This window comes from Gopherus evgoodei, chromosome 1 (assembly GCF_007399415.2).
Source record: "Gopherus evgoodei ecotype Sinaloan lineage chromosome 1, rGopEvg1_v1.p, whole genome shotgun sequence".
Classification (NCBI taxonomy): Eukaryota; Metazoa; Chordata; order Testudines; family Testudinidae; genus Gopherus; species Gopherus evgoodei.
The window spans coordinates 214,128,404-214,155,068 of NC_044322.1; the positions used below are offsets into that span (position 1 = coordinate 214,128,404).

Sequence of the window (26,665 nt, forward strand, 5' to 3'; positions counted from 1 at the left end):
TTGTTGATTTCACAGGTCACTTCAATTATTTCAACTTAAAGCTACAGGGACAAAATCTCAGTGTAGTGGATCTACACAGCAGTGTCACTTCATCTGAAAACAAACTGAGTCTCTGCAAAAGTGATTTGGAAACCGGAGAGAAGCTGCAGTTCCCGACACTGCTAAATAATGAATCAGATGGCGTCATTTCTGGACGGGCATCTTCAAAACTTCCAGCAGAGGTTCCAAGAATTTAAAAATGTTAAAGACGTCATCCTGTTTGTAAGGAACACATCTCTGGTACAAGCAAATGGCAATCAAGCAAAAGCATCATTTCCAGATGTTGAAAAAGCAAAATTACAGCTGGAGCTTACTGATTTACAAGCAGATGAAGAGCTTAGGGTGTGGCACACTGAAACTACATCTGAAACTCTCTGGACAACCCTTGTGCTGGACTCCAAGTATCCACATTTGAAGATGGTGGCATTTAACATCTGGATTATGTTTGGGTCAACATATATGTATCACTCGGCATTCTGAACAATGAACAACATTAAATTGCATAATCACTACATTTTGACATATAATCATCTGTTCAATTGCCTCTGACTGAAATCATTCCAATCATCAAGGCCCTTGTCCAGGAGAAGACCTGTCACGTTTTCCACTGAGAGTGAGTATTATAATTATACATTAGTCACATATATTTTATTTTATATTTGTATTGCCATATACAATTACATTATTAGTAGTGATATGACAGTTTTAACAGGTATTTCACAGTAATTATTCATGATTTTTTTGCTAAATATTTGCATGTGTGTATTTGTTATTGGAAAGACTTGAATCATGAAGCTAAGACAGAGAGTTCATGTGTACTAAGTGTTATTTTCTTTCAGACTCTGATACTAATATTAAATAAGCCACAAAAGGCTTGAAAGTTTTGAGTATATTTATCTATCTAGCTATATACATACATGCCTACAATAATTGTATTTGACAAAACCAAAGTTAATACTCTTTTAAACTCAAAACAAATTCAAAACTTAGGACAGTTGTCTGAAAGTGTTTTAATGCTAATGCTTGCAACTATTTGACATTTTATCTGTGCACTTTCTCAAAGTCTCAGATGTAATTTATTACATCTTTCGTGGAGGTTATTTTTAAGTTATACAGTGGTTTGATCTTATTTTTCATTAAATACACTAAAAATATAAGCAGTGGGGTGTATTATTAACATATAGCATTGTATGTGTTTGTTGAACAGGGGAACTTGCGCTGTAAAAAATGTTTCTCTGGATTCTGGACCTTGACAAAAAATAATTGAATATCTCTGGTCTACACCGACAGGACATTTTCCTCCAATCTTAAAATGTTAACAAATAAAACCTTTCCCTCAACCCGTTATTTTATTCCAAACATCAAACCACAAGAAATTAAAATGAATTGGTTCAATTTTAATCCAGTTTAAAGTGAGCATATGGAATAGACAGTCTGAAAAAGATATAAAATCACAGGCCCACTTTAATATTATGTATACTATCTGGAAGCGCTAGTCCTTCTGAAAATGTGGATGTATGGAGATTTTTATTATTAACATGGATTTCTATCCCTTCCAAAGAAGTCTGTGAATTAGTTGGGTAATTTGCTGTGTCTTGGCAAGCAGAAACTTCAGCTCATGTAAATCAAAGTAAATTTGATGCAGATTTACATCAGCTGTGGCTCTAGCTTGCCGTGTCTACAGCACTTGAGGCATTATGTTCATTTTCATTTAATATTTTATTTGATTTTTTGATAAACCAAGAGAGAGAGAAAGGACTGTTTTGACTTGGGCCAAGTGTGCCTTGACATTATTTAGCTTCTTCCTCAGTAGGGCCTGATAAATAATGTTATACTACAGAGAATTCCATATAGAACCCCCCTCTTTCCAAACAGTTACTAAAATTGACTTGAAAATCCCAGTTAAACATTTTTTCATCGGAATTTGCCAAGTTCTGATGGAACCTGCCTGGTTTCCTGCCATATCACCTGCCCATCTCGACAGCCCACTTAATGATTTTTTTGGGAAGCCTGGGATTCCAGGCTTTGACTTCTGGCAGTCAGGCTCCCAGGACTTCCAGGAGTTGTGGCTCTGAAACAGCCCATTATGAGGACTGCCCTGAAGCAACTCCATTTCCTTTTACAAAGCATTTCAAAATGTTTGTGTTTTGTTCAGAATTGGAATGAAACCACATTTTTTAATATTTAAATGACCTTATAGGTACTCCTAGCTCTTATAGGTACTATTTCCCATTGTTCTCAACAGGACTGAGGTCAGACGTTGCCCACAATTAGGTGGCCATTTTGAGAAGGGCAACTATCTCCTATTGTTTTTAATAGCATTCAAGCCACAGGCTGCTCTTAACAAGAAGACACTTTGATAAATAAGCTGGGGAAATGCAGGCTCAGTGGAACTACAGTTAAGCAGTTACATAATTGATTAAACAACCACAAGCAAAGAGTAACTATTAATGAGATGATGTCAGATTAGAGAGAAGGCTCAACTGGGGTTTCACAGGGATCTGTTCTGCATCCGATATTATTTAACATCTTTATTAATGACTCAGATATAGGAATAGAGAGCATACTGATAAAATGTGCAGATGACACAAAGCTGAGGGGGGGGCAGGGTGGGATTACCAACACATTGGAGGCTAGAGCTAAAATTCAGAGGGATCTTGCTAAATTGGAGAAGTGGGCTATAGACAACAAAATGAAATTCAACAAAGACAAATGTAAGATGTTACACTTAGGAAAGAAAAACCAAATGCACAAATGCAGAATGGGGGATAACTGGCTTGGCAGCAGCACAGCTGAGAAGGATCTGGGAGTTGTGGTGGATCACCACCTCAACATGAGCCAATAATGTGATGCTGTTGCAAAAAAAGCAAATGCAATTTTAGGCTGCATTAACAGGCATGGCATGCAAGTTATGGGAGGTGATAGTACCGCCCTACTCAGCACTGATTAGGCCTCAGCTGGAGTACAGTGTCCAATTTTGGTCATCGCTGTATAGAAAGGATGTAGAGAAACTGGAAAGAATCCAGAGAAAAGAGACAAAGATGATCAAAGGAATGGAATGCAAACCATATGAGCAAAGGCTGAAGGAATTGGGTATGTTTAGTTTGAAAAAGAGGAGATGCGAGGGACACATGATAGTGGTCTTTGGGCTTCCATAAAAAAGATGGAGAAAGTTGTTCTCTCTTGCCACAGAGGGCAGGACGAGAGGCAATGGGTTCAAGCTACAGCATAGCAGGTTAGATTAAATCTCAGGAAAAACTTCCTAACTGTAAGAACAGTAGGACAATGGAACAGGCTGCCTAGGGAGGTCATGGAAGCTCCTTCACTAGCAGTTTTCAAAAGGAGACTGGATAGTCGCCTGTCTTGGATGGTTTAGACACAACAAACCCTGTATCTTGGCAGCGGTTTAGACTAGATGACCCTTATGGTCTCTTCTTACTCTGTGGTTCTATGATTCTATGATTCACTCTCACTGGAAACAATGGAGCAAGGTGGCCATTTTGAAAAAGAGCACCTTACCTGAGTTTTCTCTGGCCTTGACCAATGTTCCACTAAGAACAATGGAACATGGAAGCCCTTTTGAAAGAAAGCAAATAGGGAGTTTCCCTGAAGATAATTGTTATTCACCAGCCTCTGCTGACAGATAAACTTTCAGTTATTAACGTTAATGGCAAAAATGATAACTAATCCTCAATATATCTTTTCAAATGCTACCTGTTACACCAGCCCTACTCAACAGAGAGAGTAAGAGGGAGAAACTAGAGGCATATGCCAGGAGAATATGAGATGCAAAAGGTGGGGGAAGGTATGCAGGAAAATGGGGCAACGGAGATGTGTGAGTTCAGAAATATTGGGAGATGCAAGAGGCGAGGGACATTTTGAGGGCAGGAGATCAGAGGAAAATGAAGTGTACACTACGGATGCTTTGTGCTTCTCTGGCAATGCAAAACAACTGTAAATACAGTTTACCTGGCCAGTATGATCTGGTCAATTTGGGCTGCTCCAGATTGGCATAAAACAGTGGGAAAGTACTGGTGAATCCCTGGGTCTGTGTGGACACTGGAGCCTGGGGTTCAGGCCAAGGTTAAAATATTCTTAACCTAGGGCTAGAAACCAGTGTAGATGTTCAAGCCCTAAGTTATCAAATCCACCGTCTACTGATTCGAGTCCCACTCACCCTGGGTTTACATTATAGTGTAGATGTACCCTAAGAAACAGGTTGTACCTTTTTGTTTTACATGCAACTTATTGTTCTTGTTCTCCTTGCTGACTATCTCTTTAAATCTTAATCTTTGTGATAAACTTATGTTTGTTCTCACTATCGGTGGATGCCAGTGCTGTGTTGTTATAAAGGACCAGAGCCTGAGCTGTAGCAGTTAAGCTGTGTGTACACTGTCGCTAGGGGGACAGCTTACCTGCTAATTACTGTGAGTGTCCAGTGACAGGAGCTAAATGCTGCCGGGAGCACTCTAAGAACGTGGGGGTTGGTGTGTACTGACCACTAAGCGGTCTGCAGAGACCAGGAAGTCAGTGCTGGTGGGACCAGAGGCTGTTGGTTTCAGGGAGCTGAATCACAGCAGGCCCAAACTCCTTCGTGCCAATGTCAGGTCGTGGCAAAGTACCTCACAACCCTGAGTATCCCTGGGGAGTGTCACAGTCACTCATTTGTTTTATTACACATGCTGTTCTGCTCATTATCCAGAGTCTTTCTGGACATTAGTTATACTCTTTCCTAGTTCTGGGGGGAAGTAAGTTACTTTATTCTTACTCATGAAGCAGCTTACTGCACCTATGCACCCATCAGCTACTCTGGCCAGCAAGTAGGGGGAGCCCCAACTCTCCCAGCTCTTTGTCCCTCTTATTGTAGCAGGGAGTATTGAGTGAGTAGCCTTTGCTCTCCTTTCGGGGCTGGAGTCACAACCTGAGCAGAACCACACAGGAAAGTAAGGGTAGGGAGGGGCCAGCATGGCTGAGTAAAAGTTGTGACAGTCTCTTGCGGGCCTGATCCTGTTCCCACTAAAGTAGCCCATTCTTATACCACTCACTGCTGGGCACCGAGGCCCTTCTCCGTTCCTGTTGCTCTGCTCTTCTCTTTTATTTCCTCCATTTCTTCTTACAAACAACTTTTGTTTCAGGCTTTGCTTCTTGGGTCATATGCTGTAAGCGATCCTACTATTTGCTTGTTTGTCTCATGGAAATCTGTTCAGATCTGGCTACATAATTAACTGCAGAAAACCCCTGTTTCCCTTCCGTGATTCACACCACAGACCTTGTTTCTGGCTTGCTGCCAAAATCCCTCAGCACTGTGCATGTGCCAACCAGCAACTCACAGCAATAGCCCAGATACACAGAGCAGGACCTCCAGACAGGACACACACTTGATTTGGGTCAGAAACCTGGCATGCTTTTTATGGAGCCATTTTGCTCTCTGGTTTCTCAGCTTCTGTTTTTTAAAACAAATAAAGATCTAAATGTTATGGCTGTGAAGCAAATCCTTCAAAGTGGGAAGTGACTGTAACTCATGCATGTGTGAGCAGAAAGCCTTAAACAATTGCTTTGAACACCATGAACTTCAATGAGTATTTTTATGGTTACCCCCTAGCACCATGGTGCTTCAGTCATATACCTATCGTGTTAGGTGCTGTACAAGTACAGAGCAGAAAAATAGTTCCTGCCCCAAAGAGTTTACAATCTAAGCACAAGACAAGAGATAACAAATGAATAAAGACAGACAGGGGAATACAAGGAAACAATGAGACAGTATTGGTAGGCATTGGTCCCAGTGAACCAGCGGCATAAGAACGGCCATACTGTGTCAGACCAAATGTCCATCTAGCTCAGTATCCTGTCTTCCGACAGTGGCCAATGTCAGGTGCCCAGAGGGAATTAACAGAACAGGTAATCATCAAGTGATCCATCCCCTATCACCCATTCCAGCTTCCGGAACACTTTTTAAAAATTGGCGTCACATTAGCTATCCTCCAGTCACTTGGTACAGAAGCTGATTTAAATGATAGGTTTCAGCTTAACCTTTCTCAAGTTTTTTTGTAGGTATCATGGCAAAGGAGAGTTTTAAGGAGGGATTTAAAGGAGAAAAATTAAGTGGGTTTGAGGATCTTTATGGGGAGTATTTTCCAACCACATGGGGCAGCCTGGGAGAAAGCATTAAGGTGCTTGTTTGAAAATTTAACAAGTGGATGAAAGAGACTAGTATCATGAGCTGACCAGACGCAGGAGTCAACCTCTTGATATTGACTGAGCAACACCAGGCAGGGTGGGGAAAGGCTGTGAAGAGTCTTGAACATGAAGACAAGTGCCTCATGTGTGATGTGATCGAGACAGGGAAGCAAGTGGAGGGATGCAAAGAGAGGGGTTGACAAGATCAAAGCAGGTAGGCTAGGGAAATGCTCTTTGCAGCAGCATTCTGAATAGATCTGAGTGGAGAAGACTGCATTGATCAAGGCCAGAGAAAAGGTCTTGTTGCAGTGATTGAGACATGAGATGATCAGAACCTGGAGGAGGGTTTTAGCTGTGGGGATGGATCGGAAAGGCCATATCTTAGAGATGTTAGGCAGAAAGAATCTGCGAGACTCAAACATAGCCCAGATGGGAGGACCTAGAGAGAGGGCCAAGTTGAAGATGATGCGCAGGTTATGGGCCTGGTGATGGTTTTGTCTGCAGTGATACAGAAAAGAGTTAACGGGGACGTTTGAGGGATGGGGAAGATTATAAAAGCTCTGAGTTTGAGCTTGCAGCTAGACATTCTCAAGAAGATGACAGAGAGACAGTCTGAGATTTTAGTTTGGACAGAAGGAGACAGGTCTGTGCTTGTGGATGAGATTACGCAGAGATAAGATGCGGAGGGAGAAGAGAAGAGGACCAAGGACAGAGCCCTGTGGAACTCCCTCAGAAAGCTGAAGGGGAAATGAGGAGGATCCTCCAAAGGACATACTGGAGGAGTTATTACAGGTGTAGGAGGCGAATCAGGAGAAGGCAGAGTAATGGAAGCCAAGGGAGGACAAGATTTCAAGAAGAACAGCATGTCGACTGTATCAGAGGCAGCTGATAGGTCAAGGAGGCTGGGGATGGAGTACTGATTCTGAGATTTGTCTAGAGCAGGGGTGAGCAAACTTTTTGGCCAAAGGGCCACATCAGGAAATAAAAATTGTATAGTGGACTATCAATGCTCACAAAATTGGGGTTGGGGTGCTGGGGGTGTATGTGCTGGCTCTGGGGTGGAGGTGAGGATGAGGAGTTTGGGGTGTAGGAGGGTGCTCTGGGCTGGGACCGAGGGGTTTGGAGGGTGGGAGGGAGATCAGGGCTGGGGTGGGGTGTGGGAAAGGGTGCAGGTTCCAGCTAGGGGGGGGCTCTGGGGTGGGGCTAGGAATAAGAGATTTGGGGTGCAGAAGGGTGCTTTGGGCTGGGATTGAGAGGTTTGGAGAGCGGGAGGGGGATCAGGGCTGGAGCAGGGGATTGGGGTGTGAGGAGAGGCTCAAGAGGTAAAGGCTCCAAATGGCGCTTACCTCAAGACGCTCCCAGAAGCAGTGGCATGTTTCTTCTCTGGTTCCTATGTGGAGGCACGGCCAGGCAGCTCCGCACACTGCCCCATCTGCAGGCACTGCCCCTGCAGCTCCCATTGGAGAACATAGGAGCCAGAGCGGGGCCATGCCATGGCTTCCGGGAGCCACGTGGTGCGACCCTGTCCCAGGGCCCCAGCCAGAGCGCTGCCAACTGCCGAGCCACATGGTACAGCTTGCAGATTGGCCTAAAATGGCTCGTGGGCCAGATCTGGCTCGTGGGCCATTGTTTGCCCACTCCTGGTCTAGGAAAAAGCCATTGAAGACTTTGGCAAAAGCTGTTTCAGTGCTGTACTGGGGGTGAAAGCCGGATTGGAGAGGGTCTAGGATGGAATTGCTTCTGAGAAATCCCAGACAGTGACTGTAAACAGTTAATTCAATGAGCATAGAGATGAAAGGGCAGAGGGAAGATGGGGTGATAGCTAGAGAAGCAAGTAGAGTCATGGGATTTTTTTTTTAATATGGGAAAGACTAAAGCATTTTTATAGTATAAGGGAAAAGAGCGAAGGGAGAGTGAAAGGTTATAAAGACCAGAGTAAGAGAGGGGATGAGAGTAGGCATGCCAGAAGATGGGATGGGATCACTGGAGCAAGTGGAAGGGTTAGAGGAGGTGAATAGATGAGAAACGTCTGCATCTGTGTGGGAAGAAGAAGGAGAAGAGCATTGCAGGAGGAAAGAGGGAAGGGAAGATAAACTGATGGGAAGATTTTGTCAATTCTTCTCTTCGAAGAAATCTCTCCTGTGCAGAGAGAAAAGAGGAAGGTGGAGGATTGAATCAAAGGTGACAAAAAGTCAGCTGAGATTATGGTATGGAATTCACTTGAGGACTTATGGGGCTGTAGTGTGCAGCAAGCTAGGGTGTCAATCTACAGCGCACCAGCCTGCTGCACACTAAATGGCCATGTGGACACAACTGCAACACAGTAAAAGTTCTGTAGTGTGCTTTGAGCACTAGATCAAAATGCACAATGGAACTTGTAGTGCATAGCAGTGGTGGGGTCCACATGGCTTATTTTAAGCCATCTGAGTGAGGCCTGGTTACAGAAACTACTATTTTCTTGTTTTTTGCTAACTTTTAATTTTTCTGCTTGAGTAAGCTGTATATTACTAGGCTATGAGTCAGCTCTGTTACCAGGAGGTGACTTCTCATTTGGTTAAAATTATAACACTTCAATGTTGCCAGTAAGTCTTTGGATGTTTTTTAAAAGTGCTGAGAGTGAAAATATGTGTGCCTGGAAGTGAGTGAAGAATAGCAGTGATAGCCACTAAGTCATGTATCATGCACAGACTCTGGAGGGTCCTAGAGGAACTCAATTATTGATACCCATGGCTGAGACCCTGGGTGGGTGAAAACTGCATTTGTGGAGTTATCTCCTGTTCTTTTTATATCTGTGGAAGGACATTTGTAATTGCCCATCCCTTAACTCTGATTGAACTATGACTATGAGGTCTGTAATTCATTAATTTGCTTAGAAAATCTCTAGAGAAGTGCCATGGGGCAGAAAAAGCCAGAACTTGTAACCTTAAAGACTCAGATAAACATGGAGGAAGATATGATCCTTGGGCCACCATAACACAAGACGACTTTGCTCGCTCTCATCCTGAGGCTGGCTGAAGGAAGGATGAGCTCAAGGCTTCACAGGTCATGTCAACCTGTTTTGCCAAGAGCCCAAGGAAGCCAGCTGGCACATGGTACTGACCAAACAACATCACCTGAAGTCCTAGCCTTAAAGCTAAAGATCACGCAAACTGAAGAGCTAAATTTCTCTTTAACTCTATCTTTTATTTTTAAGGTGGAGGTATCCATTATATTACTGATTTTTTCCCTACACCTCTTCAGGGGTGAATAAGAGTGTGAGTGTCAAAAAGAAACAGCATGTGCATATTTAGATTATAAATAAATGTTTATTTAATTATTTTTGGGTTAATCTGGGTCATAAATTAGTGTTACAGAAACTGCTTTGCCAAAAAAGGGAAAGTTAGAAACTGCCAGTGACCTAGTGTCACAGAGAGGAAATTAGTCAAGGAAAGAGAGGACAATGAAGGTTACCTAGTAGTAGGGAGACATTGAAGGGCCTCAGAGCTGTGAAGTAGATGACGCCTTTTTAAGGTTCCAGGGATATTAGGTATAAGAACTGGCCATGTGTTATGCTAACTTCATGATTTAAACCTTGATTGTGTTCACTTAATGATTTTGGACAATTGTTGACTCCATTTCAAATTACAGTCAATTTGTTGATTCATTAACTCACTTACAGTTGTAACTCAGATTTGATAATTGTATTGTTAATTCACAGATAATTAGCAAAATTTGTAGTAGCTAGTTTTAAGGAAAATCTTAATAGATTTTTAGTTGTTTTTATTAATTTAATAATAAAATCCTTAAAAAATCACAACACTGGTTCTTCTTCAAAAACTGCAATGAGGGTCACAATACCTTCACCCAAGATTAAAAGTTAAAAGGTAATTGTGTAAAGTGTCAGAGACCCCCTTAGTTCTGGTTCTAATTAAACAATTTTATCCCTCACAGTCATCAATATGGAAGTTGAAGTCACTGAGGCTGAGTGTGAGAGACTGAAGAGAGAGAGAGAGAGAGAGCCAGAAGTCAACATCAGAGAGGAAGGCTGGTGGGGAGGAGTTGGGTGGATGGTAGATGACAGAACATGGAGTGGAGAGGTAGATGCAGGCTGCTCAAAAGAGAAAGATTGGGGATGGGGGAGAGGAGGAGTCCAGCACCCCCACCCCATGGGTGGGGAATGTGAGAAAAGTTGTCATTTAAATGACAACATTGTTAATGTAAGCAGAATCTGAATTAGCTCTCCCCGACATCTAGTGGTGAGCTGTGGAAAAAGACTTTAGGAGCAGATCTTGTTTGCATGGACACACCCACCCTGCCTTGGGGCTCAGTAGGATGGGATTGCTTGCCCAAATGATCACTTGTGGCTGGTGTTGGGTCCCTGGTCTCGTTGTTATTGGGGCAGGAGTAATAAAGGGTTGTTATCCTTGTGTGAACAGAGAGCAATAGAACTGTACCTGGCATACCCCAATGGAGGCACTCACCCTCAACTCAATGGCACTCGCTAGGCAGGGGCAGGGGTTCCAAAGCCCAATGAATTGGGCTGGCAGGCAGTCTGCCTGCCTGCGACACTATTTGCCCCTTCTGCTCTTCATATTATGCTAACAACTAATTTAGATTTAATTGAGAGTCTTGTTACATCCTGCAGAGCTGAAATCACTGATATCTAGATCTAAATATTAGACCTATTTTGAGACAATGTCTCTATTGCAAGAGACTGCCCAGTGTGCACCAACAGTGAGGCTCCCCCACTAACAACTGAAATCACTGAGAGCTGTGTTAAGTGGGGGGCCCTGAAGACATCCTGGTGAGTGACCAGCTGGGTGGCTGGTGGAGAGGGGAAGCAAGCAAGTGTAGGTTGGCTGGTGGAGAGGCGTGGCAAGCAGTCAGCAGAGAAGCTGGTGGAGAGGGCCACAGCAGAGCGCCACAGAGAGGTGTGGCAATTGGCCATTGGGGTGACAAGTGAGTGCTTGAGCAGTGGAGCATGTGAGGTGCCTCTTTAGCCCCCCCTCTACACAGGGTGGGAGGTGAACACTGTGGATGAACCTCTGAACTCTGGGACCGCACTGGCCAAGGACAGCAATTGAGTGGGGTATGGAGAAGGGACGGGCACGTTAAAGGGACTTTTGGGCTGCTGGACTTAAGAACCTGAAGGGAAAAGGACACTGCCCAACTTACTTGTGAGTGGGTCTTTTGCTCATGGTTTGTGTTTATGAACCCGAGTGCGGTGTTTTCACAAATTAATGCTGAGTTACTTCCCTCCTTTTATTAAAAGTTTTTGCTAGATTCAGACTCCGTGCTTGCAAGAGGGGAAGTATTGCCTCTTAGAGGCGCCCAGGGGTGGTGTGCAATTGTTTCAGGTCACTGGGTGGGGGCTCAGGCTGGTTCTGTATTGTATTGTTGAAAAGGATCGCCTAGATACTGAACCTTGCCCTTATTGCTGATGTCTTCACTTCACAAAAAGGTTACATTAACTATATCACTGCTGACCAAAACATGTTAGAAAGGAGAGGAGATACCATATAGTGGGAATGTGCACAATTTGCTGTGAGTGGTGTTTAACTTTGTTATGTTGGAACGTTAGCCACACTTTATCTTTCCCAAGCTGATCCATGGAGCCAAAAAGTCAGAGGGGAGAAAGGGGAGTCAAGGGGCATCTGAGTCTCACCTAGTGGAGACTCAATTCCACAGTCCAGCAGGGCTTCCAAACTTTGTCCCCGTGGCCAGCCTTTGCTAGACTAATTAGTGATGGAGAGCTGTTAGTGAGACTGGATCACTTAATTCAAAATTTTTGCAGGAGGCCATCAGTTGTGTGCTCCTCACTTTCTAGATGCCCAATGCAAAGCTCCTGGGACCCGATTTGAAGAGGAGCTAAGTGCACACATCTGTGTCTGAACTCAATGGACAGAGTTGATGCTCAGCCATTCTGACATTCCTAAAGATTATACTGCCTTAATGAGCAGAGGCCTTGGAGTCAGATAGGTCCTGTCTCTGCCACTGATTCACCTTGTGGCCCTGATCAATTCACTTCATCTTTCTGTCTCACTTTCCCAATCTATAAAATGTGGATAATAATATTCTCCCCACCTCTAGTGGCCAGGGATGTTCTGGTGTTAATTAGTTAATGTCTGGACCCTGTTTTGAACATATGAAATACTATAAAAATGCAAAATACTTTGAAAAATCAACCCAAGGCCTCAAGTTGGGGTGCAATCACTAATAGCCCAAAAGTTAGTGGAGCTTTTTGTAAATTTTAACCTTAATCTATCTGTACCTTATTCAATTAGCCATCTATAAAATGGGAATAGCAGCCCGCTGGTATCTCAGCTGGAAATTGTGAAGGTAAATTCATTAATGTTTGTGAGGCTCAAATACCCTGGTGATGAGTGCCACAGGCAAGCCCACAAAGCAATTAAGTCCATATTCAGTGCAGGGCTTGGGAGCTGTGCAGTAAATAAGGCCTTACACATTGCATAAAGGCAGGGTAAAAAGAAACATTGAAAACTGCCTCATTCACTTTCTGAGCCCCATCCATCCTGTGCACTGAATGAGGCAGCATGTGCTCGTGTAATCAAAGACTGTATTATAATGCCTACATATGGGAAGTGAAGTAAGGCTGCACAAACTTTCTTCATTCTGGCATTTCCTAACTTTCAAGTGTTTCTCTTGTCAACCTAAATAACTTTCTTTCACATAGATTTTTTGATACATGATAACATATAAAAACAGACAAGCAACTACCAAGTCTGGTACCTTTTAATATTTCACTTGTCACTTTCTACAGCCCTTTGTCTGTCTTGACTATTTAGCATATAAGTACCCGGGCAGTGGGGGCCCAAACAGTGAGTAGGGCCTATAGGAGCTAATTGAATACCATTAATTATTTTTATTATTGTTATTCTTATGTCCTCACTTCAAGCATGAGGATGGGGGAAGGGAAGCTTATTTCATTAATAAGTGTGAGGTGCTCAGATGCTACAGTGATTAGTGCCTCTGAAAAGCCTATACGTATTTTAATACCAGACATTTATGTAGTTGAGCATGTTAAGAAATGAGAAAGCAAATTTTAATCTGATGCCTCAGGACGTAAACTGATCACCGCTGTGCTCAGGAGGAAGGTCGCACCATTACAGAATTGGCCAGGCACATTGTGAGGGACTTTTATTGATCATTTGAGATTTCAAGCATAGGCCACTAGACTTCATGGACAATAGGTCTGATTTGGCATTGCAAATCACTTATTACTCTTTTATTTTTAACGTACACTTGGCATATTCCAATGTTTTATGTTGCTGCTGGGAGGAGCCATTATGTTGACAAGTGACTTCGTGGAACATCCCGCTTTTAGATTGGTTTAACAGGCAGAAGGGAAAACACATCTACTAATCTTGTCCTGTTAAGACCTGAAGTTGTCTCTGAGATAAATATGTCTGCACTGATACTCTAGAGTCCTTCACTTGTGGGACTCTCTCTGTGTTCCAGTAATAACAAACCTTGCTGGAAGACACTCAGCCACATAGATAAAGCCTAGGAATAACACCACATCAAGCACTGTGATAGATTTCAAGGATGTTCCCCAACAAAGCAGCAATGCATCATACTGATAACCCAGGACACCTGTGGGGACAGCTCTGAAGTGGCCCCCTTGTCTCTCCCATCTCCTGGGCTGGCATGGAGCTGTGGCGGCAGCATGTTCAGGCTCTGGGAGAGAGAATAAAAACAGCAGTTTAAAAATATATATATACATTGGTAACTTTGCTATAAAATACCCATCACAGAATTCCACAAGGAGTGAGAGCTACCGTTGTCACAATGTCCTCAGGCCAGAGATTTGGAAGGGTTTCAGAAGCTATTTTTCACAAACTGAATTAGTCCCCACCCCAAAACCCAAGCCCCCTTTTCTGTCTCCTGCAAAGTTGCATTATGTCTTTATTTGCTGGGAGTTCCTTTGGTGTAAATTCAAGCAAAGACATATTTACTGATGATCTCAAACCTGGAAGTGTTGTAAATACATCAGGAGGGCAGAACTGAGCTGCAATGCTTATGGAAAGGCAGCACAAAGGGTGCTACTGGTTGTAGGGAAATTCAGCCCTAATTAATGTAAAAATCTGTACCCAGGAAGAGGAAATAAACAGCTGAGTTATAGCTGTATCCTTCACATTACAGTGCATAATTTTTCATCTTTAACCCTCTTCTAATATTAACTGCTGTGAGGTGGTGGCTACAGCTGAGATGGGAGATGGAGAAGGAGAGATTGGTAGAGGAGGTGTCCACAAGAGGCTCTCTACTATAAGGCAGTGAATTGCAGGATGAAAAAGTTGAAGAACTGTGATAAAGAAATAATGGTTCCTAACATGAATATGTAACAGAGACATGTTCCTATTGTTGTTCTTTTGCTGAACAGCAAATCTGGGGGCCTTGCAGGTCAGTTTTCCTTAGGAAGAGAAACTGGTGATTTTTTCTACCATATTTATTTATAAACCCTGTTTCCTTAACGAGAGGTTATAACAAACTGCAGGCAGGTGCACAGCTGGTGTCGACAGGAAGGTGGTGGCTTCCTCAACCATGGGATGCTTTTCTGTGAAAGAGGATTGCTGGGCAGAATGGGCTACATCTGATGAAGAAGGGTCATCGAGTCAGAGTTCAAGGACAGAAGGGCCCACCAGATCAGCTAATCTAAGCTCTTCTATATCAAAGGCCACCAACACCACTCAGCCTTCACACACTAAAGCCAACTGGAATTAGACCAACTACACTCCTCAGGAGACTAAACTATTCATAGATTGTAAGGTCAGAAGAGACCTTTGTGATCATCTAGTCTGACCTCCTGTATAATACAGGCCATAGAACTTCCCCAAAGTAACTTATAGAGCAGATCTTTTAGAGAAACATCCCATCTTGATTTAAAAATTGCCAGCGATGGAAAATCCACTATGACCCTTGATAAATGGTGCCAGTGGTTAATTACCTGGTGTTAAAAATTTATACCTCATTTCTAGTCTGAATGTATCTAGCTTCCACTTCCAGCCATTGGATTGTGTTATACCTTTCTCTGCTAGATTGAAAAGCCCATTATCAAATATTTGTTCCTCATTTAGGAACTTAACTGTAAAGATGTCACTCTTCAACCTTCTCTTTGTTAAGCTGCATGGACTGAGCTCCTTGAATCTGTCACTATAAGCATGTTTTCTAATCCTTTAGTCATTTTCATGACTCTTCACTGAACCCACTCCAATTATTAACATCCTTCTTGAATTGAGATGCCAGAACTGGTCACAGTATTCCAGCAGCAGGCGCAGCCTTGTACTTTGTACTGTTAAATTTCATCCCATTTCTGTTGCTTCAGTCCTCAAGGACATTTAGTTCTTCCTGTAAAAGATTCCGATCTACCCCTGTACTGGTGATGCCTCCCCACTTTGTATCATGAGCAAATTTCATTAGCACACCTCTACTTTGTGCCGAGATCAGTAATGAAAACATGAAATAAGATCGATCCCAAGACTGATCTTTAAGGAAATCTCCTAGTAGCTTCCCTCAATCTTAGTGACAAAAGCCCACAGGGAAATAAAAATGGTGCCCTCAACAAAGGGCTGGGGGGGGAACATGGGAAATAGCAATCAGATCATTAGTGAGACAAGTGGGAAAATAATGGGACAACCTGCTAAACACCTTAGATGTTTATACACTAATGCAAGGAACATGGACAATAAACAGGAAGAACTGGAAGGTTTGGAAAACAAACCTTCCTTTCCCCATCTCCCACCTTCCCTGTAGCCACCAGAGTGTTCTGTGCAGGTCTCACGTTCAAGTAGTGAGCCTTACTGAGTCTCTGAGTTGTGATGAATAATAGGACTACAAGTAAATATTGTGCCCTAAAGAGTTTTAATATTTTTCTCTGATTAAATCAAATTTTCAGTTTTCCTCCAAGAAAAAATATGTTTGCTTTCTTTGGAAATCCTGGGATGAATTTATGAAGAGGGCCCACAGAGCACTAATGAGTGTGATCATTAGCTATAGGATATTAAGCTGTTTTTTCTTAATAAACTCATCATGTCACCCAGAAAGAAAACTTTCACACCAGCCTCTGATGGGAATATATAGTTTCAAGGTTTTGAACTATAACAGTTGAGCAGAAAATCACAGATAACTTTTTTAAAGATTTGTTGTCATAAGGGAGGAATTTCCAAGGACTTGCCATTGAAACACTTGCAAAAATTGTCTTATCATGTTTGTAAACTTGAGAATCCTTTGATTCCTTGGGCCCAATGACACTTTTGATTTGCTGTTTATATCTGAGAGCCTGGGGATGGGGGGAGTGAAATGATGGTTCCAAAGCTATACACCAAATCCTTGGTTTGTTACTAAGCACTATTCATTAACACTGTGTAAAAAGGGGAAGGACGTTTAGGAATTATTTATGCTAAGGGTTAAATAAGAGTTTTTTAAGTGCCTGCTCCAACTCTCTCTGGGCCAGAGAGAGAGAGATGGACTCTATAGTCTAGTGGTTACGGCACCCACTTTCATAAATGGAGAACAGCTTCGCCAAATTCACAGCCATGAAAAATGTGTCATGGATCATGAAATCTGGTCTCCCACTGTGAAATCTGCTCTTTTGTGTGCTTTTACCCTACACTGTACAGATTTCAGGGAGGAGATCAGCATGTCTTAAATTGAGGGGGTCCTGACCCAAAAGGGAGTTTGCAGGGGGGTTGTAAGGTTATTTTAGGGGGGAATCATGGTATTGCCACCCTTACTTCTGTGCTGCCTTCAGAGCTGGGCAGTTGGACAGCAGTGGCTGTTGGTAATACCATACCATGCCATCCTTACTTCTGCACTGCTGCTTGCAGCAGTTCTGCCTTCAGACGTGGGCTCCTGGCCTGCAGCTGCCACTCTCCAGCTGCCCAGCTCTGAAGGCAGCACCGCCACTCAGCAGCAGTGCAGAAGTAAAGGTAGCAATACTGCAACCTCTCCTACAATAACCTTGCGACTCCCCCATGACTCCTTTTTGGGTCAGGACCCCTACAATTACAGCACTGTGAAATTTCAGATTTAAATAGCTGAAATCATGAAATTTAAGATTTTTTAAAACCTGTGACCATGAAATCGACCATGAATTTGGTAAAATCATAGAATATCAGGGTAGGAAGAGACCTCAGGAGGTCATCTACTCCAACCCCCTGCTCAAAGCAGGACCAATCCCCAACTAAATCATCCCAGCCAGGGCTTTGTCAAGCCTGACCTTAAAAACTTCTAAGGATAGAGATTCCTCCACCTGTCTAGGTAACCCATTCCAGTGCTTCACCACCGTTCTAGAGAAAAAGTTTTTCCTGATATCCAAAAAGAGCCCTACCTATCACAGAATACCCTATAGTCAGATGGTGAGGGCTCTCAGCTGTGAGGTGTGGTGGGGGATGTGGATTCAAGTCGTATTTGAGCCTCAGTCTCCTACAGGTGGGGTATAAGGGAGCACCACTGCTGCCTTTGTTTTTTGATAGGAAGGGATGACTTGGGTTAGGCACTTAACTACAGAAGAGGGTTCACATCTGTGACTCCCAAGTGATGACAGGCATCTCCCTCTGGCTCACAGTTAGGTGCCTAACTCCCATTGAGAGTTGGGGCTTAGTCATTTTCTATTGGCAAGCTTCAACAGCTTCTCACATAACATGCTGGCTTTTGTGGCTCCCATTTTTAGGCACCTGACTCTCTGCATGCATTTTATAGGGAGCCTGGGCATCTAAATCAGGGTGGTGGAGTCCACACACAGAGTAGTAGGGTACCTAAAGTTAGGCTCACCGTTGAAATGCCTAAGTTCCCTTTGAGGACCAAGCCCATCGGAGGTTGCGACAGTCCTACTAGGGCTTTCTAACAATAAGAATTTTTTAGTTCACACTTCTAGGCAACTAATTCAGAGGGTTCATCAGAGTGAGCATTTCTCTATTTGGGTGAACAATTCCACAAACTTGTTGCACAGCTATCAGCGTTTATTGACTTTCCTTGGGAAGAGATTTGAATCCATAGATTCTTTTCTTCCCTTGCCATGGAGGAATGTTTTTTTTTTTTTAACTTTTTATTTGGCATTGAAAGAATCCTCTGTTGGCCCACTCAGGAAGTGCAAAGCACTCCAAACTTGCACTGAAGTCCCACTCCTCTCGCATATTTTGTTGTGTTCTTAGGGTTGTGAGCACACAGAGTTCATAGGTGCTGAGAGGTAAAGTGATGCCAGCAGACCTTCTGGGACCTTTCTTTAAGAAGATGAATGGTCCCACTATTGTGGGGAACTTTCCTGGCTTATCTACTACCCCGGTTAAATGGGCTAGCGAAAGGATCTGAGTCCTCACTCCCACTTCCTTTACCCAGACACCTTCCTGACCTCGAGGGCTCCCCTTCCACTCTCCTGTGTGGCAGAGTCCTCGTAACCCCAGCAAGGCTGGGCCCAGGATTCCTGAGGTGCTCGACCCCCAACCTTGTTGTAGTCACTTGGGGCAGGGGCTGGGGGGTCCCTACTCCGGGTTGCTCTCTCTGCACTGGGCACTTCCTTGACCCACTGATCATTTCATATAGATCAAACCAAATACAATTTATTAAACAATAATCGATTTTTAAAAAAAACAAGGAAAGAATGGAAAAGGTTAAAGGAAAACCCGTCATCCCGCTCTGTGGCACAGGGACATCACAATCAGCCGTCTTTGGAATGCAAGGGAAGTACACAATCTGCACAGTCTGTTCCTCGCAAGTCCCGAGCCTCCTTCTCAGGCCCTGGATGTGCTGCAGGGATGCTGAGGGTCAGACACTTGCTCTGGCAGTGGCCACATGCTCTCAGGCTCCAGGACCCAGCATTGTCCCCGCTCCGTAGGGGTTATGATGCCCTCCAAGTTTGGCCTGCAAGACCTCTTGGCTGGGGGCGTCTCCCTGAGCTGGTTCCTCTGCCCAGGATCCCCCTCACTCTCCCCAGCTGCTCACCGCACCTGACTCTGGACTGCTTCGAGCCTCCAGCACCAGCCTCAGCACAGCTGCTGCTCTGCCTCCAGCTCACTGGGCTGCATCTCTGGCTCCTCTGGCTCTGGTTGCTGCAGCTCTGCTCTCAGGACAGGTCTGTTCCATGGGCTGCTTCTGTGGCTCTGCACCCAGCACAGGTCTGCTTCCTGAGCTGCTCCTCTGGTTCTCTCTGGCAGCATGGCCCTGCTCCCCAGCTCAGCTCAGGTTCCTGCTCTCTCCTGGCTAGGCCCCCCTCTGTTCCAGGCAATTCCAGATCACAGGGAGGACAAGACCTCCCTGGCCTCCTGATTCCCTCATTAGCTTGCCCCCCCAGTCAGTCAGGCTGACCTGGAGGGTCATTGGCCTCTCCCCATTGCTGGGAAGTCCATGGCTGCCTGAAATACATGAGTTTATAGATGACTTAAAAGAGAACGTATATGCCTTTAAGTATATAGACCCTATCTTTAAGAATTTCCATAGCTATAACTCCTCTGCTCCCTGCCCGCAACTCTCCAGACCTCCAACAACTCTGGGAGTACCAAGTTGTCTCTGTCTCCCCCAACGACACAGGCTATTATGGAAGAATAGCAGGGCGCACTGGGAACCGTGATTCTGCCTCTGCAAGGAGAGTGCATCCTGTCTCCTCGTTGATCAGCTAGAGCTGTGCACAGATGGGCCATTCACAGTGGCTGTTGGGTTAGGAGAAAAGGCAGGCCCTGAGGCACAAGCACCCACTCTCTAACAACCAGAGAAGGATGAGAAGCATAAGCCAAACAGGCCAAAACTTCTGAAACTAAACTCACAGTTTGGCCCTGTCCATGGGTTAAGTTAGTGGGAAAGGGTCCGAGTTCCAGCACTAGGCACAGGTTGCAACAGAAATGTTCACAGGGGGATTTTATTTCTGTCCCAGAATGACTAGGCACAAAGGATTACATTTAAACGAGCATTCAGAAGTCAATTACTTCAAGGATGTTCTCCAAACCGATGAGGAGTGGTTACGGGGGAGTCTTTGTGTCATCATTAATCCAAGGCAAGTGAGGAGGGAGGGAGGGAAAGGGAGATAAGCGTAGTGCCAGATGTGCAGTACATAAATACTGGCCACTCTTTAGTTCCTGCCTCCTGAACCCTAGGAAGTTAGAACCAGGGCCAGAGACAGAAGACTGTGAGGTTTATTTATTATATACATTGATTTTAATGGTTAACTTCTTCCAATTTGTGAATTTCCTCATCTTATATATAATATCTAATTAGTAAGTGCTTAGTGATTTGCTGTGAAAAAAATGTATAGGCAATTTCTGAATATTAATGTATCAGTGAAGTTAATTGACAGGTTAATGAAGTTGTTGAGTTAGGGTTGGTGTCTGAAACTGGGTTGTTTTTTCTGCTGGAATCTCTTTCTGGTGTTATCACTGATTTCACTGGGCTTCTTGAAGTTGATGCTGTGTCTTTTTCTTCCCAGTCAGGAAGAGGAGCTGCCTTTCCTGGGTCTGGAGCTGGTTGGTTTGCAGCTAGGGAGCAATCAGGTGCCATGTCTTTAGCTGGGGTGAGCTGTCTGGTGACAGGAGCAGGGGGATTTCTTGGCCAGAGAATTGTCCGCTTACTGCTGGAGGAAGAGAAGGAGCTGGCTGAGATCCGAACCCTGGACAAAACCTTTAGCTATGAGGCACGCAGGAATTTTACAAGTAAGTGATTATTGTTAGGACAGGGGATTGGAGGGGGATTCTTAAGATACACTCTCAAGTCGAACCTCTTGGAAGGTTTTCCCCTTTTATAGATTTGCAGATCTGGGACTGATTTACCTCAAGCATACTGTGTTTCATTTGCATCTCCAGTAAAGATAAGTAAATGTGGCACAAAAATCAGAGGTGTTAAAATAAAATGGCAGTAGCTTCACTGATGACTCTTGGGGCCTCTACATAATACAGAAGATTATTACTGTGTTGCAATTAATTGGATGGCACCCACCTAGTTTTCATTAGTTTGATGCCCACAGGGCAAAATCATTACAAAATTCCTCACCATTGATGAGTGCAAGTGAAGCCAAGAATCATTTTTCATTTGTGGGCACTGTAGGTCTGGGCTGAAAAGAAGAGAGCCCAGCCTCGGAATATGAGAGAGTGCTGCATGTCAGGATCGTGGGACATTGGCAGAGTAGTGTGCAGGGGAGGTCTCCAAGACTGGAACAGTAGGGGATTCTGCAAGTCAAGAATGTGATATGCTGACTGACCTATTAATTTTTATTATAATAGGGCCCAGCAGCCCCAACCAAGACTGCGGCCCCATTGTGGCAGGCAGTATTCAGATAACCTATAGTAGGAGACAGTGCCTGTCCCTAAGAGTTTGCAGTCTAACTAAACAAGACAGAGAAAGGGTGAGAGAAATAGAGTATTATTATCCCTAGCTGGGAAACTGAGGCACAGAGATTAAGTGACTTGTCCAAGGTCACACAGGACATCTATGGCACAACAAGGAACCAATATTTTTTAAAATGTCTAAATGACATAGGAGCTTGACTCCCATTATCAAAAATTACTTAAGAGCTTACATCCCTTTGACTTGTAATGAGCCTTAGGCTTCTAAGTCACTTAGGCACATTTAAAAATGTTACCCTCAGTCCAGAGCCTTACCCACCAGATCATCTTTCTCTGCAGCCATTTTCTTTACGGAATCATCCTGTACAACTGGATAAAGAATAATCAGGCTTCTATAGCATTTTAAATCAATTTATAGACTTCTACAGCAGGGATATAATTCTCTATTCATTTGCACAGGGTTTTAGGATAGTTTTTTTAGAGAACTCTGCTGGTTGGTTTCACCTCTATTAAATTCTATGCCAGATTCCAGTAAGGGTTGGCCAATGTCCCCTACAGCCCAGGTAATGTATCTCACACTTCAGCAGCAGCCTGTGCTATTCTAGTCTCAAGGCAGTTCAGACAATACTGCAAAACCTGCACTCACAAGTGGGCCCAATGTCATGGCCCCCTCACTAACATGTGCTGTTTACTGTTCCTGTAATAGTGTAGCACAAGGTGAAGCATGAGCGTCTTTGTGCTAACTCAGAGCTCTGTGGGGATAAGTTAGCCCCCTGAGGAACCAGAGCCACCATCTGTGTAATGAAACCCTGACTGGCTGCAACAAAGGTCTCTTTTCTTCTATTTAACAGGAAAGCTCCATCCACTATTCCCTAAAACTCTCCCCCATGACCCTCCCCCAACATATGCCAGATCTGTGCACCTTCTCTCTCACAGTCTTTGGGTATTTCTACACTACAATAAAACAGCTGCATTTGGCCCATGTCAGCTGACTCTGGCTTCCAGGGCTTGGGCTGCAGGGCTATACAATTGCAGTATAGATGCCCAGGCTTGGGCTGGAGCCCAGACTCTGGGACTCCGAGCCAGGATGTCTACACTGCAATTACACCTGCAGCCCAAGCCCTGCAAGCCAGAGTCAACTGACACAGGCCAGCAGCTGTTTCATTGCAGTGTAGACACACCCTTTAAGATCTGCCCTCTCTCCACTGCCAAAGCAAGTGACACATTGACTCTTGGGATTTGCAAATGGGAAGGGGCCAAAATGAGTGGCACCACAAATATACTTGAACTATCTCTGAATGACACTCCCCTTCCAAAACCAGATAATTAACTTTGAGCCCCCACTACCATTCCCGTCTCTGTATCTGTAAATGTACATCTAGTGACTATGCTTCAAAGAATCCTGCATCTGAGGAAGTGGGTATTCACCCACGAAAGCTCATGCTCCAAAACGTCTGTTAGTCTATAAGGTGCCACAGGATTCTTTGCTGCTTTTACAGATCCAGACTAACACGGCTACCTTCTGATACTTGACTATGCTTCAGTGTTCTCTCTCAGGAGTAAGTGAAACAATTTGAGCCAGTACCCTTATCACAGTCAGTCCCTGACGTACGGATTCCTGTTCCAGATGTAGTGTTGCTGCAAGACCATTGGGCTTGATTCCTCTCACCGACATCCATCTGTTATATCCTAATGTAACTCCATTGGCTTCAGGAGAGTTATTCCTGATTTACACTGGAATGAGTAGATTTGGGCCATTATAGTCTTTTGCATATACTTATTTCTGGATTTCTTTCAGGCAGCACTGACACAGGCGTGCAGAGCACACTGACGCGTTCATTTCATGAGTTCTTTTAATCTGAATGTCCTTGCAAAACATGGTGTGAAGACATGTGCATTTAACAGGTCTTAGCTTTGTATTTGTTTAGGTCAGGGACAGGGACATTCACATTTTGCCTAATCCAGGGCTTCTTATTGGGCCCCATTCAACTTGTATAAAATAGAGGAGACTGCTGGTTCCTTCATCCTCAGTATGAAGGTGTGCACCGTGGAAGAGTCAGGTTCTAGCATGCAATGGGGCCAGGATTATCCACTCCAAAAAAAGTATTGTGAGTGGAGCCCTGTAGTTACTGACATTTAAACCTCCTTACTAGGAATGAATAAGTTAATAGGCCATATTGAAGAACCCAGGTTGTGGACTCCACCCTGAAATTTATCTATACCATTTCCAAGTTTCCCAGTCGTGCTCTGGTCTAGTTTATTTGCCCAATATTATATTGCAAGCTTCTTGAAACATTAGAAATATTGTTAGGTGCTCAATTTCTTTCAAGGAGCATTCTCGATCATTTTAAAGCAGCAGCTTTCATGCCTACCACAGCAGCTATCACTTTACAGAGATTTGTATTTGCCCAGTATTTAAGCATGACACCTAGTGCCAGATGTTCCAAACATGGACAACTAACTCAGCAGCATTCCCCATTGGGAAGGGTAGTAGGAGATTGGCATATTGTTGTGTATTATTGTTGTTACTGAAGAAAACTGGTTTAGGAGATTCCACTACAGAAAATCTCAATATAGCAGCTGCCATATTAAATCCAACATTAATGTAGAGCTGCAATTAGATTTGTTTGCCCTTGTAGCTGCACTAACAAGAGACATGCACGGTACCCCTAGGACTTCACAGTAGTATAGCTGATCTGGGACCAATAGAGCACATACATATAAATGGCTCAGCTTCCCAACAATAAATCAGGTCAAGATGTGACAAATCATTTAATTAAATTAAAATAAGATGTGGTTTCACTATTTTTGCTGTGGATGCCTGAGCTACATTCTTTTAATCAGCCATCTATTTATCTAGGAATTGATACAGTCTGCCTGACTGCACCATCTAACTCACAATAACTCAGCAGTAGTTAGGAGCTATTTGAAGGAAGATTGACAATAAAATGTATTGGGTAAATTTTCAGAAATGCCTAAGTCCCTTAGAAGCCTAAGTTCTAGTGTTTGCATGTGTTTTAAACAATATGTAGAAGATAGAGACAAATAGTTTTGGGCGGCTAATATGACTGAATTGGTAAGGCAGATCCTGCTTGCAGTAGCACTTATAGTTTATTAGAATAACCATAAATTCTCCAGCACAGACTGAAAAGCAACGGGCAGTACCCTTGTTTACAGCTCAGGTAACACAAAGTGTGAGTCGTAGCAAAACATCTGCACAGCCAAGGATTGTATATCTCTTAGAACAGATACAGCCAAGGATTGTATATGCTTGTTGTTCAACAGAATGTACCACAGTGAAACGGATGGGTCAAATTTCTGCCCCCTCCCCCAGCCCCAAGACACACATGCTTTTCTGGTAGCTGGTTGAAGACTAGACACATAAAAGTCATTTGTTGTCTCTGACATGCATCTTTGTAATAACCTCCCCTTAGCATTAATACTCCCTCCTCATTGCTCTCCTCATCCTCTCCAGGGCCTAATTTCCCTCTCAGACCAATGTACATCAGGAATAACTCAGGTGTGAATCACTGAACTCAATGTGAGTAAAGCTGATGTAAATGAGAAGTGAATCTGGCCCATGTTGTACTCATGAAGCAATTTCCATTGATTTCAGTGGAACAGGACATGGCCTACAGTGACGCATTTTAGCCCCGCTTCCCAGTATACCTTTAGACTAGGATTCCATTATGCTAAGTACTGTACAAACACATGGATTTTTCTGATGATAATCCTAATGTTAGTAGATGTTAGAACAAGCCCCGTGACTGCATATTTAGAGAATATTCACAGGTGTCTGAGTGGGCCCATTTTGCATATACACAAGTAGAAAACTGGTTTAAGGGGTTTTGAAAATGTAAGTAGGTAATAATGTGAGCTATAAAATGAATGAGTATGAGAGAGAATGTATCAGTCACCAGATATGTGGCATTGTTTTTAGATTAAGACGTAGGTCTTCTTATCATTTCATAAACCAGTAGTCAGGTCAGAAAGACTATGTGAAGAAAAATATATGTCTAGATAAAAACAAATGAAAGAAAGGGGAAGTTGATAGTAATGAACAGAAATCAGAAGTTAGGAATAGTAGAAAATTGATAAGAGAAGCAAAAGAACAGACCGCAAAACTCTATGGCCAGCAGTGTTAAGGACAATAACAAGGAATTTTTAAAGTGTATTAGGAATAAAAAGAATCTTGCCAGTGGTACTGGTCCATTATTAGATGAAATGGTAGAAATATCAATAATAATACAGAAAAGGCAGATGTGCTCAATAAATATTTAAGTTCTGTACTTGGGGAAATATAGATGATATAGTCTCATCACATGGAGATGATAGCACTTTTTCCATTCCGCTAATATTTCTGGAGGATGTTAAGCAGTAGCTACAAAGGTTAGACATGTTTAAATCAGGAGCTCCAGATAACTGGCCTCCAAGAGTTTTAAAAGAGCTGGCTGCCTGTTGATTTTCAGTAAGTCCTGGGGCATTGGAGAAGTTTCAGAAGAATGGAAAAAAGCAAATGTGCCAGTTTTTAAAAAGGGTAAAAGGGATATCAGAGCTGTCAGCCTGGTATCAATCCTGGGCAATATAATGGAGAATCTGATATGGGACTCTATTAATAACAAACTAAAGGAGGGTAATACAGTTAATGTAAATCAACATGGATTGATGGAAAATAGATCCAGTCAAACTGATGCAATATCTTTTTTTGATGAGAATGAAAGTTTGGTTGATAAAGGTAATAGTGTTGGTGTAATGTATGTAGCCTTCTGCACCACACAACATTTTAATTAAAAAACTAGAATGATATAAAACCAACAAGAACACATTGAATGGATTAGAACTGACTAACTGATTGGTCTCAAAATGTAGTTGTAAACAGGGAATTGTCATCAAGTGGGTGTGTTTCCCGTGGAGTCCTGAAGGGCTCAGGTCTTGACCCTGTGCTATTTAACATCTTCTATAACCTAGAAGAAAAACAAACAAAAAAATTACACTGATAATGTTTGCAGATGACACAAAAATTGGGGGAGTGGTAAATAATGAAGAGGACAGGTTACTGATTCAGAGTGATCTGAATTATTTGGTATACAGGGTGCATGCAAAATTGTGTTTTAATATGGCTAAATGTAAATGTATACATCTAGGAACAAAGAATGTAGGCCATACTTACAGGATGGGGGAAATCA

The 26,665-nt window shown here is 43.2% G+C and overlaps 2 protein-coding genes across 4 annotated transcripts in view; one reads left to right on the plus strand and one right to left on the minus strand.

Moving 5' to 3' along the window:
* The first annotated feature begins 488 nt into the window (after positions 1–488).
* Positions 489–26,665, plus strand: part of LOC115635766 (3 beta-hydroxysteroid dehydrogenase/Delta 5-->4-isomerase-like) — a 38,049-nt gene continuing 11,872 nt past the window's right edge. Inside the window, exons 1-2 of one of the 2 annotated variants that reach the window (XM_030534948.1) lie at positions 489–652; positions 20,631–20,849. In XM_030534948.1, coding sequence (XP_030390808.1) covers positions 20,696–20,849 — 154 coding nt within the window. In that variant the 5' untranslated portion in view covers positions 489–652; positions 20,631–20,695. Of the gene's footprint in view, positions 653–20,455; positions 20,850–26,665 lie in introns of those variants that run through there. The other variant, XM_030534957.1, reaches the window with a different exon arrangement.
* Positions 13,323–26,665, minus strand: part of LOC115635776 (zinc finger protein 697-like) — a 39,523-nt gene continuing 26,180 nt past the window's right edge. The window contains exon 4 of one of the 2 annotated variants that reach the window (XM_030535056.1): positions 13,323–13,893. In XM_030535056.1, the coding sequence (XP_030390916.1) occupies positions 13,646–13,893 (248 nt within the window). In that variant the 3' untranslated portion in view covers positions 13,323–13,645. Of the gene's footprint in view, positions 13,894–24,634; positions 26,444–26,665 lie in introns of those variants that run through there. The other variant, XM_030535065.1, reaches the window with a different exon arrangement.